Below are 15411 nucleotides of genomic sequence, written 5' to 3' on the forward strand. Positions count from 1 at the left end.
TTGTATTGTGTTATATTTTGTTATACAAGGTGTTTCTAGAAAAAGGTAAGTGAAGTTCAAAGGTCAGCTATATCAAGAACATATGATTTATTCTTGTTCTTTCTATTCTACAGAACTGACTATCATCAACTTTAATTTGACACCTTGATTGGGTCACAATTGTCACAGGTCACAAAGTTATGGTCCTTCGAAGGCGAAGGGTACAGAACCTACTTTTTCCAAGTTTTGGGTTTTAATGAACATTGCACCCCATGCACAAAACCAACTTCGTTGTAAGGTTTTGTTTTCATCAGAGTTTTTACCTTCAAATTTCAGTGAAATGCTATCCCTTCTGTTAACTTTTTGTGAGTGACTGGCATTTACTGCTAAGCTTCTATATCTGTTAAATACATCAGTCATCCCTATACCTTTTGCACTAACACCTTCAGCATTCTAGTACCTCCACTATGGACGCTGCATTTCTTGCATTGCTCTTGTATCCCAATGCGGGCTTGTGACGAACATCTATCTCATGCCAAACATTTGCCTGTAAATCACGAAGGAGGTGCTCAACAAAAATTGCAGCCACGTACCAGTTATAAAACATTCACTTGCAAAAATATTAGCAGAAGGGATAACATTTCACTGGAATTTCCAGGGAAAAACTATGATGAAACCAAAACCTTACAACAAAGTGTGTTTCCTGCATGTACATTAAAAACCTAAACTTGGAAAAATTAGGTTTTATACCCTTCGCCTTCAAAGGACCATAACTCTGTGACCCGTGACGCAAGCAAGAAGTCAAATTAAAGATGAGATACTCAGTTATGTAGAACAAAAGTCACACGAATAAATAATATATTCCTGATCTAGCTGACCTATGAACTTCAGTTATCTTTTTTTTAGAAACAGCCTGTATATTTTGTAAAGTATGAAGATAAATTCAATTCAATATTAATAATAATTCATTATAATAACATTGGGTACATTATGTCACATACAAGTAACACTCCCGACTCCTAGAGAGCATATCATGAAACAAATAGTGATTTTCTGACAACAATTATATGCTACTGAAATCCTTGTGTCTGTTTGGCTCGGGACAACAAAATTCACTACATATTTCATGAAACCCTCCCCTGGTGCTCCACAATTATGAAAAAAAAATCTGAACATCCTGGCAGACAACCCTCATGGGTTCGTGATGATAGCAGAGTTGATAAAGTGGCAGTTTTGTAATCCTGGTTCAAAACACAGTCCACTAGTGCAGTGGCGGATACAGGATTTGGAAATGGAGCGGGCGCAAGGAGAACATTTGAAAAGAAAGAGGGCACAAAGGACAGTATTTCTAGATTTAGCTATACTCCCATTTTCAATGGGTGATTCTCAAATTATAGAGGGGATGTGCACCCTTCATACCCCTACCTGGATCCGCCAATATACTAGTGCCTTTTAATAAGATAGGTATCCTCATTACCAGCTCCATCACAGAGAACCCATTGGTCCTCTGATTGCTCATTAAAAAGCATTCATTTCTACTTTACTAGTGGTCAAGTGAAATAATGACCACACCACATGGGTCATAATGAAATTTTTAAAGATGATAGAGAATGAAATAATATACACGGTTGCAGCAAGCAGGGGGGGGGGGGCTTACTTTTACTTCCAGGACTTACTTTTCATTTTTCAGATCTCTTCTGATCAATTGGGGGCAAGGTAATATTTCCCTGCCAGAAAATAAGATTTTCCCTCGAACTGTACACATGCATACCACACTAACAAGCAACTTATTTTGCCAAGACTTGCATACATTCTTTTTTGCACAAATCCCCATAACAAACAATAAATTAATCATCAACTATGATAGCGTGTCACATATTTTTCATGGGGGAGGGGGGGGGTATGTGTGTTTAAATTGCAAGATACATTATGTACTTACACATATATGGACTTCAAATGAACCTTAACAAAGTTGGATACAAAAATATATATTATACAACTACCAAAAATATTTTGTCATCTGATCGGTCCAAATCGGATCAAATGATACTCAGAGCATTGCACTATGGCATCCAAAATGCAATATCCTGCACTCTGACATCATACCAAATGCTCTATCCTCCACTCTGACGTCAGAGTGCAGGATAGATCAAATATAGCATTCGGGGCAACTCAGTAACATGGGTGAAGAGCGGGGTTGTATAAAACAAACAATGCAAGTATTCTTGTGCATAGAGGACATAAATAATGAACTCTGTGCTCGACTCGCCAAATGGATAAACGCACTCGGTCCTGCGGATCTCGGTGCAGTATATCCATTGGCTCTTCTCGCACATCGTTCATTATTTGGCCCTGCATGCACACGCTTACATGCATTATTCATATACTATTATTTATCACCAAACAACAACAAAAAATTCCAATGATTTACAATTTCATCTAGGAAACATGGATCCATTCCAAAATGCATACTTTTTATCAAAAAGCTGCACAAGGAATTATCCCACCAAATATAGTATTCTTTAATATTACATATACAGATAAATCGTATACAAAGATATTGCAACTTGTTCTTATAGTAAAACATTAATAATGTAGTTCTGATATCGTAATTTGGGTTAGCCTACAGACCTCATAGAGATAAGAAGTGTTAATACCTGTAGGTCTTTGATCAAAAGAGGGTTTTGTGAGTAAAATGATTTACTTTCGTAATTTAAAATAATTCTACACATTTTCTTCTCTATGGTCAAAGTGAATTTACATGTATGTTTAGGGGACAGTGTTTTGTCATAGGAAAAAAGCATCTTAATAAAATCTTAAATAATATGAAATGGTTTTTTAGCAGTTAAACACAATGAAATTTCTAAAACACAAGTTTAATATATGAAACTAAAGCTTTTTAAGCCAAATGAAATGAACTCCTTTTTGCTGACTGAGTACAACAAAAGAGAAGCATGGTCTCAAACGTTACATAAAGTCATGGCATCTACAATGAAATTACAACAAATTATAGCTGACTGAATGCCCATCAGGCCTTTACATACAGCTTGTAGATTTCAATAGCAAATGAACATAACGTCATAAAAACAATTGAAGATTTGTGGTCCTTTCTACAGCTAACTTCAAGAAACTAACTTGGTTTCAAAGCATTTCATAATTTTAATTATATTAATGGAAAATTTAGCAAATCCAGTGGATTAAAGCTTAAGAAATGTTCTAATAGAGCAATTATTACTGGAGCAAATGAAATCAAGAAAAATTATTTGAAAACTAGGACAGTAAGAAAAAGGAACATAATGGGCAATGGCTACTCAAAAAAAGTATTGGCAAGGTAAAATATGTAACTTTAAGTATTGTAATAGCTTAAAAGAGTGAAACAACATGCCCAGTCTATACATGTTCATGGAGTATATAAAGCAAATCATCAAAGGATATACCATTAAAGACAGAGAAATATGGGTCCTGTTTCATTAAGACTTGTTACAATAACAAATGGACAATTTATGTAACAAGTTTACTATCAGCCAATCAAATTGAACAATTTCAGTAGCTTTAAACTGTTCTGGCAAAGATTTTAATAATACATTGTAACAAGTTTTATGAAATTGGCCAATGGAAGGAATACTACAGATTGGACAAAATATAAGAAAATAAATTATTTCTGAAATAGAGTTGGTATTCTCTACTTCTTGATCATAAATACTTCAAAGATTCACAGAAATTCCTAAAAGGTATCGTCAAAACAGTGTTCCCACAGCTCAAAAGGCAAATCAGAGGCATTTCCTAGATTCTTCAAGTTTGCATTTCAACAAAAATGGACAGTACATGTAATACAGCAATCCTGAAATTAACAGTTAGGCTTAGAGACCTAAAACATCATGGAAATTAAGACCTCTCTTGTGCATACAATTTCTAACGTGGGCACAAAATCACTAATGCGAACATGAGCAGGGAATTTTGAGCTACCTAACGAGGCAAATAATTCTGAATATTCAAACTATTATCATTTCTTTTAATTCAATAAATTTGTTATTTCAATTTTTGTATTTCCCTGAATTTTCCTGGAAATTTTTTATTTCCTGAAAATTTCCCGAAGATACAGATTTCCCAAGAATCAAGGAAATTCCTGCCAACATCGAAACACTGTCGCCACATGCTGAAAATCTTAAATCATGATCATGGTTATCGTTTTCTCAGCGCTACACAAGGAGGCATAATACCTGAATTGGTATGAGTTGATATGAAGTGGTGGAATCATAATTCCACAACTTGGCTTTTAAAACCCAATCAATGCACTAGTGCCATTTGGTTAGGTATTTTTCACAAAAAAGTATGAATGATTCAAGTCAATTTTTACTATGGAAACCAGAGACCATTTTGTGCTCTTGTGATAAGATATCTGTAGACCTATGCAGGAATAATCACTTTAACCGATCAGCAAGCTTTTTTTGTTCCAACGGGAATCCAAAATGATTGGTGTGGTCTGCTAGTCTGCTTTTTTAAACAAGAAGTTCACTGATAATAGCTGTAGTTAAAAGGACTTGGATATTATTACCCCAGCTTTGGCTTGGTAAGCGTAATTATTTAAAACGGACATGCATTGCAAGGAAGTAATTTCTGGCAGGTACCAATTAACCTCACCTGGTTTGAGTGCAGCACAATGTAAATCAATGTACTATGTACATCTCAAATTGACAATGTGGTATTAAAACAATTGTGGCAAATGGAAGAGAAAACTTCTTTTAATTAATCACTGTTATACTTTATGTCATATGTACCCAATACCGGTATATATTCTAATTCAGCCTTTTGGCTGTGAGTTGAATTATCAAAAAACCATTCAAGTCAATTAAAGATTATCTCTTAGATACTCTAAAAAGAGATGATAATATGACAAATAATGACCCTTATCATGCGATCTAATGGCAAACTCCCATCTGTCCCAGTTTCCAAAGTCACAAAGCGGCTGTTTCTCCAAGACTAAGCAATGAATAATAGAAGCTAGCAGCAATGATATGGTGACGTTACACATAGGTAAATTCAAGCAAAAAGAAATTGATATGCAATATTGTTTCCATAATCCCACTTAATTGATTGAAATATAATATCACATGAAACGTTTTAGGAAATTAAGTTCTTTAACTGGCCAACAATCGGTCTTTGAGAGTAAATTTCTCAAAAATTGTGTATTTCCTTATAACATGAGCCCTCGGGCCTGCAGGAAGTTGCACTGCAACTAAGCTATAGCATCAGCCAGGCACTACTGGACCAACCAGTTTGACTTGGGCCTAGTTACAACCCAGAGAATTCTTTGAAAAACAGAGTGCTATTTGGTGAATTATCCATCTTAATTGCACGTAAAAATGCACTTGGGGTTTCAGCTTGAGGTGAATTATTCATATCACCACACCATTGCAAACTTGCGAACATGGAACTCACAGAATGCATGCACCATTAACCCTATTTTAACTGGGCTATTTCAGACCAGGATATACTTGGGGGGGGCGTCATTTTGACCCCCCCCCCCTCAGATCTCGCCCAATGATTGCGTGATTGCCGCAAAAATTTGCATACACGTAGAGTTGGAAGTAAATTACAAGATTGTATAGTAAAATTTTCAAACAAGTAGAATGCCTCTTGCAGTCTTGCCTGCATTTCGATATAGCAGCTTTGCTGACTTTGAAAACAGCTAATGAATAATTATTCACAAAAGAAATGTCCATTGACCCAAAATGACCATTGATCTTGATCATGTGATCTATGACGTGTGCAAAATAATCATTCTTACTTGATTACCCTTATGTCTGTTTCATGAACTAGCTCCATAACCTTTCGAAGTTATGATGCCAATTCAACAAATACCCCCAACACGGCCAAAGTTCATTGACCTCACATGACCTTTGATCTTGGTCTTGTGACCTAAAACTCAGGCAGGATATTTAGTAAGACTTGATTACCCTCATGCCCAAGTTTCATGAACTAGGTCCAATGTACTTTTATAATGACATTTCAAAAACTTAACCTTGGTTAAGATTTCAATGTTGACGATGCCGCTGCCGTCGCCATCAGAAAAGCGGCGCCTATAGTCCCGCTCTGCTATGCAGGTAAGACAAAAATTAATTGTTTATATTTTTTATTAATTTATTATGCAAATAAGCATATGAAATTTAGGGCTTTGCTAATCTCATGATTAATCCATAATCCCAAGTGCTAATAGGAATAGAATTTTGAGAGTGAGAAAACTTTGGCTAATGTAGATCAGCTTATCGTTCTGTGGTACAAATGATCATGTGACAGATGACCATGTGATGCAGGTGATCATGTGATACATATGATCATGTGATACATATGATCATGTGACACAGATGATCATGTGATACAGATGACCATGTAAAAGTTGAAGCTGTTGCAGTAGATCATAATTTCTCCCAACATCTCTGACCCACAAATTCACCTTTGTCATGAATCCTCTGTCTCTAAGGATGCTGCTGCATTGTTGTTTGGGTTGCTGGAAGAGCCCGGTTCCACGCCTATCGTGGAGTCGTCATTGCATAGGCGTTGCACTATGGTAGTACGACACAGCGGGCACTGTTCTAGCTGTATTGCACAGGATGGGCAGAAGCCACTATTGAACAAGAAAAATACATCAATGTTTTTGAAGTAGATTCTTGATGTGGCTTTACTAAAGGAAAAAAAAACTCTATTGCCAAGGCAACTGTATCACAAACTATCCCTTTACCTTTACAACTGCATTGCTATGCAAATCGTGCCTTTCAACAGCTTTAAAATTATATGTAAAAGTGTATATTACCTAAAGGTTAAAGTGTTGATGTATAATAATAATAATAATTCAAAATAATATAAATGATGCAGATGATGATGATGATGATGATGTTAATGTTGAGGAAGATGGTGATGATGATAGTAATAAACTGAAATACTAATTTGAGCATGAGAAATCCAAGTATAGAAATTAAAAAGAGCTAAATTTGAGTAGTTGAAGCAAGCAACAATTTCACCACGAAGTGTTTAAAACAAAGGATTATGTCCAAATGAAGTTTTGATTTCTAACCACCTTTGTGAATCAAGGTGTCAGATATTTGAACAGTCCATACAGATTCCATCAAGGAAGTTAAACTTTGATTTAGACATAAATGGTAGAAACTGATTTCTTACCCGTGTCCACATGGTTTGAATGTTACAGTTGCCTCTTTGTCAAAGCACAAGCTGCACGCAGAATCACTGATACTCATTTGGTGAATTAACTCCATCTTTTTATGCCTAAATCAAAGACCAAATTTATTTATTGTTCACCAATTAAAACATCTTTATACAGGATATCACATTCAGACACTGTACACTGTTTTTCAGCATGGTTCTGTTCAGATCCAGATTAATATAATAAGCAACATTTTGGGAATTCAATTGATGAAGCTATTCCCATGGCCCCATCTTGACCAAAGCAAAAAGTGAAATAATAAAGATAGTAATAGGTATTTATATAGCACCATCTATAGGCAAATCATATATCAATCAAAGGCTGATAAGCCACTAACAATAGCAATGCCAGGTTCCACTTGCACCACTTACCAGCTGAGTATTTTGCTCATAGGACCATGCAAATGAACCAAACAATGATGCATCAGCATGCACAAGTATTTGTCAAGACTATTCATGGATCATACGATAAGATTTGCAAAATGAAGAGATCAAAAACTTGTGCCCTACAACCATGACATAATTAATTTCCCTCCTGTTTTGATAAAAATTTAAAAAAATGCTCATGAAGCGATATGAAATTTTCAAGTATTGAAAACTTGAAAATTCAATTTTTATGGGTTCAATTTGGGTTCTGTCCTTACCATTTTTTCATGAAAATTCAATTTTTATGAAAAAATGGTAAGGACAGAACCCAAATTGTACATGATTTAAAAAAATTCAGAATTAATGATAAAACTTGTGAAAATGAGGTGTTACCTTGGAAGTATCTGTTTTTCTTCAGGAGTGAGCTTGGCATACTCATTGAATGTTTTAAATGGACCAGCTGGAGGGTACTTGAAGGGGGTCATCCCAAAGTTGAACTCACATTGTTGGAAGGACATGAAACTAGCGGCAGCAAAAAACCCTGTCCTGAAATAATATAGAAAAATATCATGAAACTTAAAGTAATATGAAATATCTATATTCTGTATTGTTTTGATAACAATCATTTATGTAATGATATTACTTGTTATTACATATACCAAGTGTTTTTCTGTGGCAATCATTTTACATATTCATGATATCAATTGATTTCCAGTTATGTATTTTATTTGTAACAGTTTTCACAGAGTATAAGGAAGAAACAGAATTAAAGAAACCACTCCCGTAAAAACATGTCTACAGAGTTTTGATTGATTGGCTGCAGCTACATGTATGTGCGTGCAATACATAAAGCACGCCTGCCTAGTAACAAATAACATCACAATTACTTAATAGCCAGGATTACTTCATCAAGTTTATGATTTACCTAATACCAGAAGTAGGGACAAGCAAACAGGCACAACTGTTCCAAATAATAGCCCTAATTCCACATTATACAGCTGTACAGTGCGATCCCAAAAAAAACTATACACTTTTGAAATGGCTGCCAAATGAAAAATATAGCACTTTGGGGAAAAACACTTACATGTATGGAAGTCAATTAAGTCAACTCTCAAATGACACCAAAAGTTAGAAAACTATTCATGCTTGAGCGAGCACTGCCCACTGAAACAAAGGGTATGAAAATTAGGGTGGGCTGGAATTAGCCTTCCAATTTATGCCAGTTTTTTAGAGGCAAATCCTTTGCAACTTGCAAAGTTAAGGGCGTTGTGATAAATTAATGATCAACCGTGACCAGTTTTGGTTGCTTAAGCAAATTTCATAAATTATTAAATTGAACTAAGCTTGTAACCGATTTTGCAATCGGCAACCGATTCCATTCGATTTCACCACAATCGGCGATCACTTGCCGATCTTCGATCATACCCCTTGAAGGAAAAAATCGAAAATAAAAAATCGGCGTAGATCTAGTAACAGTGCGTGATCGTTCAAAACATATTTCAAGATTGTTTTTGAGGTGCTAGCTATTTAGAGGTCGCATTATTCAGGGAGAAAGACGCGGTATTATCTATTCCGATCATTTTTAAGAGGTTATATCTTCTCTTCCAACTCATGTTGATACTGATAGCGGATGCCGCCGTGAATTTTTGAAAGGTCGTATTACTGACGGAGATCACTGCGCTACTCTCTCACATCGTTTATGATGATATACATCTTTTCAACCTCGTGGTGATAGCGGACCCCGCCGTGAACTTTTAAAGGTCGTATTATCGACGGACATCTCTGCGCTACTCTCTTACATCGTTTATGATGATAGATATCATCATATCTTCTCTTCAACCTCATGGTGATAGCGGACCCCGCCATGAACTTTGAAAGATCGTACTATTGACGGAGCTCATTGCGTTACTCTTTTACATCGTTTATGATGATATACATTTTATTTTAATGATGATAGACATCTTTCGTGGTGATAGCGAACCCCGCCGTGAACTTTTAAAGATCGTGCTACTGACGGAGCTCATTGCATTACTCTCTTACATCGTTTATGATGATATAAATCTTCTCTTCAACCTCGTTGTGATAGCGGATGCCGCCATGAACTTTTAAAGATCGTGCTACAAATGGAGCTCATTGCATTTCTCTCTTACATCGTTCATGATGATATACATTTTATTTTCAACCTCGTGGTGATAGCGGATCCCGCCATGAACTTTTAAAGATCGTGCTCCTGACGGAGCTCATTGCGTTACTCCCTTACATCGTTTATGATGATATACATTTTATTTTCAACCTCGTGGTGATAGCGGACCCCGCCGTGATCTTTTAAAGATCGTGCTACTGACAGAGCTCATTGCGTTACTCTCTTACATCGTTTATGATTATTACACCTTCTCAACCTCAATTTATTTGTCTTTGCAACTTCGTCGGGAGATGCTTCTTTTATATTTCTTCTTAGATATCAAAAGTTCAGTTCTCAAGATAGTAATAAATTGACTTGAAAACGCTAGCTACCCAAAACATTTCAAATCATTGTGCGTGCTTGCGTCTTGTACTACATTTTAATTGCACTTGCGACTTTAAGATGATGCGTCGTACGAGATCAAGAGATCATTCCAATAATCGTAAATCGCTAGCACCTAAAAATAGTTATAAAAGATGTCCCGCCGATCGTTCATTAACCTGCGAGTGAACTATGAGAACTAATTTCATTTTATTTTCCTTTGCGTCTTTCGTTTATCTTTCTAATAAAAATCACTCGGTTTATTCTAAAGCAATAGCACCTCAAAACCCCTTTAAAACATGTTCCAAACGATCGCGCATGTTGGCGACTTCCATTCCAATGCATTCGTCTTTGTGACTTTGTCAGGAAGATGCGCGCGACCGCGAACAAAATTTTGATGTATTCCTTTGTTTTTAAACATCGCCGATTCGATTTTCGATTCGATTTCGATTTTAGAAGCTTAAGTGCCGATCCGATTTTCGATCTGATTTTTTATCCGATTTACAACATTAAATTGAACTTTAATGCATGAGTGAACACAAATTACACTTTTTGGGCAGCATTTTAACTTGATCATTTGGATCTCTTTTGGGGCAGCATTTCAACTTAATCATGTGGATCACAGCAATGTGTTCATGGGTGAGATAGAACTTAAGTGGGAGAAGTAGGTTGAAGGAATAAGGGTCAACAAAACATTCAGCTCCCGCCCCCTTCCTCTTTACTGCCCTCCCCTCCTGTTGAGAGATTGATGGCTATTGTCATGTACGCGTGAAGTCCAGAGCAGAATGTTGATTTAATGATAAATTCTGAATTGGAGCATCAACTTTTTCCTATCAATCATTTAATCAAAAATTTATCAGTAAACCAACTCATTCAATGTGTGATGTGATCAATCAAACATTCAGGGTTTTTTTTCAATAAATTATTTCATTAATCATCATAATCAGTAAATTTCTTGGTAATCATTCAATGAAAAAAACTCAGCCACTGGTCACTTGGCATTTAAGCTTTGAATAGGCTACAATCCAGGAAGTGAGACAGAGAGAGAGGGGGACTGGGAAATGGAGGTGGACGGTACATATGACTTTAAATTTGTAAAAGGACAAAAAGAAGAAGAATGCCCTTTTAACCAAGTCTTAGCATATCTCGCCCTTTAGCTTGTAACAGGTACCATCACATTACTCTGACTCTCACGAACACACTTTTGAGGTCAACAAGATGAAAATGCTACACTAAAATTACAATTCCTGTTCACTCATGCATTAAATTTTAATTTAGTAACTCATAAAATTTGCCTAAGAAACCAAAGTTATCTCATTCATTAATTTAGCTTAACACCCTTATCTTTGCAAGTTCCAAAGGACTAACCACAAAAAAAAAACTGTAAGGCTAATTCCTGCCCAGCCTAGTCGAGCTTAGTCTCTCAGGAGAGAAGTGGAGGGGGGTAGAGATGGAGGGAGGGGTTGCTAAGTGTTCTGTTGACCTTTATCCCATCAACGTACTTCACCTACCTTAGTCATATTATCCCTCATCTGACTCTCATGAACACATTGCTGAGATCCACATGATAAAGTCAAAATGCTGCACTAAAAATTGCAATTCATGATCACTCATGCATTAAATTTCAATTTGATAACGCATGTAATTTTCACAAACAACAAACTGATCACAACTGATCATTAATTCACCAAATAACCCTCAACTTTGCAAGTACCAAATAAAAAGCCTGAAAGAAATTGGGAGGCTAATTCCAGCCCACCCTAATTTTCATACCCTTTGTTTCAGTGGGCAGTGCTCGCTCAAGCATAAATAGTTTTCCAAGTTTTTGGTGTCATTTGAAAGTTGACTTTATTGGCTTTCCATATATATAAGTCTCTTCCCCCAAAGTGATATATTTTTTATTTGGCAGCAATTTCAAAAGTGTATAGTTTTTTTTGGGACGCACTGTATAAGTAACAATATTGACTGGCTCCTCTATACGGGAACATCAAAATTGCACTCAAAATAACCATATTTTTTCCCTCATCTAAAGACTCGAGCTAATATAATTCTTTTGCGGGAATATATTTGATGCTCCCCTCAAGGTCAGTCAGTATTATATAATTATAGAAGTGGAACACCTCTAACAGTCTCACTTGCATTATTTGATTCAATATAGCAGCAGTTCTGACTCTGGAACAACCTTTAAGCAAAATTCTTAAAAAAACAAAAAAAACATTGATTTTATCATGAAATACTATGTTCCTTGACCTCAAATGACATTCAACCTTCACAGAGTGACCTTAAATTTCATTCATCTAATAGACAATACCCGATACTAAGTAAGTTTAATGCAATAGGGACGTATAATATACTTTTCAATATTATATAATCAATCAATACTTGTGATAACTGCGAGATGTTTGATAACTGGTAATTGATATAACTATCTAGTTAGCAATAATGTGTGAAGGAGAGGAAGGACAGGGGGATTAGGCCAAGAATATTTCAAGAATGGAGTGACAATGAGCTGCATTATAATTCATGCAAAGTACAAAAGAATACACAGGTGCACTGCAGCTTTTATTGGCAACCTATGATGCCGCCAGTTTCATGGGAAAACTGAAAGTGATTTGTGTTGAAAAAAGATAATTGGGAATATTTCCCAGTTTATTTGATTTTTAAAAAAAATCATTGATGTTATACACATGGCAATAAATACATTGTGTCCTGAAATTGGCCGAAATTTTGTATAGCAGTTTCAAAATTTGAAGAAAAAAAACTGGAATTTGACAATTTTAAAATGAATATTTTACAAATTTCAACAAACTTCAAAAAAAAAAAAAGTGTTCTGGAATGTATTTTTGGAATAATCATTTTAAAAAAACTAACCATATAGCCTTGTAGATTACATCACACCCTACCATTATGCCAATTTTTTATCACTCATCTCAGCAGCTGAAATCTCAAGGGGGGGGGTAAGGATTGATTCATTTCCTTCGCCCCAGCCAGAGAACAGGCCCCCCCCCAAAAAAAAAAAGGGGGGGAATGTGTTGACTGGTACTCCATTTCTTGAACTTGATTAGACCAAGTGGCTATTCACGGTTTGAACATACTTACTGAGCTGATTTGAAGACTTCACATTCAGGAGGAAGGATGTTGCCGTTGAGTGAAAAAGACATGTACTTCTTATCAAGGTCTAATAGAAAACCTACAACATCACCTAAAGATATACAAAAGAAATACTTTCAAGTTATAAAAAGATCTTAGCTTCAGACAACAATTCTAAATCACTTGGTCAACTAAACTGCATTATAGTCAACAAATAATGCACATTAATAATGAGTGTGTTGTGCAGATTAATTTGCAATATACAACAAGTAGGAGCCCAGTGTTTTTCCTATAATAATATGAATACCCACATCACAAATTTAGAAATGTGCATCATCCATTTTAATTTACAATAAATAATAACACACAATTTACTTCATGTTGCAAACAGAGAATGGTTTTACCACAAATACAAAACACAATTGTTTTTTATTACACCTAATTTTGAGAAAATAACACATTTTTGATAATCTATGGAAATGGAAAAATTGATTCACTTTGAGTCTACCACATGTTTTTTTTTATAATGAAATGTAAATAATCTGTTTTTTTCATTATCAACTAAGGATGCACCTTGGGTATAACCATAGTCATCATAAACAAGTGAAGTGCCTCTGGCAGTCTTGCATGCATTATACATTTCAATATGGCAGCAAAGCTGACTTAAAAAACTGCAATGGAAGGTGAATAATGTTTCCAAAAAAACTTGTTTCCTGGTTTTCATTCTCCATTAACTGTCACCATATCATCACAGATCTAGAAACCACAACCTTTGGTTCGACTGGCAGTCACTTTACCGACTGAGAAAACTGTGCTCTCTTGGATAGTCAGTTTATTGGATTTTACATGAACACATTTTAAAATCATTTCCACATTTGGCATTTATCTTTAATACAAACCTGATTTCCAAGGTGGATGTCTATGCGTTCTGCTCTTAGCATTATACCAATAGAGCTGCCTGCATCCATCGTAAGAGAAAGAGAACTCATCATCACCTATACCAAATCCTTCCTGTTCACAAAAAAATATATATATATGTAAGACTTGATAACCAATTATGCAAGTTAAATGGACTAAGGACTTCTACTTTGCATCAAAACCATCTTAAAAAGTATACTTCTTATCCTTGGTCAAGTTTTGATGTCGATGCCACAACATGGTCAAAGTTCATTGACCCTAAATGACATTTGACTTTGTTCCAGTGACCTGAAACTCATGCGAGATGATACACTAAACTGCAACCCTTTTTTACTCTTGGTCAATGAAAGTTTGAGCAAATTTCAATTGAAAATCATTTATTATTTAAAGGTTTAGATATATAAGTCTAATATGATGCAATTTGATGATAAATGATTATAAATATGAATAAATATAGTGAATTGTGTATTTCATGCTTCCCTCAGATCAGGTATGAATTACTCTTAAATAGCTCATTTGTAGTGTAAAAGCATTAAATTAAGAAGTAATACTACAATGGCAAGGGATACATTTTTTTGGTGAAATTTGAATCCTCTTCACACATCATTTAATCTCACACTCTTTAGGGCCCAGTAACATAATGCTTAAAGATTGATTGTTGAGATGATTTCAACAATTGATCATATACAATACCGAAATCAAAGTAATTAAATGCAGAAATCAGTCAAATGATCAATCACTAAGCTTTATGTTACAGAGCTGACTCAGCCCAGAGTACTTACGTGATTGAGAAATTTACTGTTTTTTGTTGCCCAGCCTATCTGCATGACACCATTGGTGATGACTCTAACCTCATAATACCAGACACCTTCATCAACACAAAATGTACAACGGACACTCTCAAATGATAAAACATCGCTCCTTGCCTTGAGAGAAAAAGGAAAATATTGAAGACATATATTAACTTTGTGAGCATATAATTAAAAAATCTAATTCAGGATGAGAAATGTATGTGGATGGCTACCTATAAACTATTGAAAGAACCCTGAAACCAACATGAAGTTAGTATGAAATACTTTAACCCTACTATTCCCAGGGGGGGCAAATATGGCCCCCCCCCCCCCTGTCGTATTTTTGTCTGTACTATGAAGTACTATGAAGTACAGACAACAATTTGACAGGGGTTCCTAATGCATTGATATTTCGAGACACAATTTCATTACCTTTTTCTCTGATCCTTCCCGCACATTTTGATACAAAATTTACGGCGATAGGACCTAACGTGCAGGTGTCAGATTATGTTTACCGAACGTGTGTCACTGAAATTTTGCTATTTC

The 15411-nt window shown here is 35.5% G+C and overlaps 1 protein-coding gene across 1 annotated transcript in view; it reads right to left on the minus strand.

Annotated features, from left to right (window-relative positions):
• Positions 1 to 1927: 1927 nt before the first annotated feature.
• LOC129253716 (RING finger and SPRY domain-containing protein 1-like) overlaps positions 1928 to 15411 on the minus strand; it is a 34546-nt gene continuing 21062 nt past the window's right edge. The window contains exons 8-13 of the mRNA XM_054892137.2: positions 14857 to 15000; positions 14056 to 14167; positions 13166 to 13268; positions 7957 to 8109; positions 7156 to 7260; positions 1928 to 6604 (exon numbers count right to left, since the gene is read on the minus strand). Of these exons, the coding sequence (XP_054748112.2) occupies positions 6439 to 6604; positions 7156 to 7260; positions 7957 to 8109; positions 13166 to 13268; positions 14056 to 14167; positions 14857 to 15000 (783 nt within the window). The 3' untranslated portion in view covers positions 1928 to 6438. The remainder of the gene's footprint in view (positions 6605 to 7155; positions 7261 to 7956; positions 8110 to 13165; positions 13269 to 14055; positions 14168 to 14856; positions 15001 to 15411) is intronic.

This window comes from Lytechinus pictus, chromosome 2 (assembly GCF_037042905.1).
Source record: "Lytechinus pictus isolate F3 Inbred chromosome 2, Lp3.0, whole genome shotgun sequence".
NCBI lineage: Eukaryota > Metazoa > Echinodermata > Echinoidea > Temnopleuroida > Toxopneustidae > Lytechinus > Lytechinus pictus.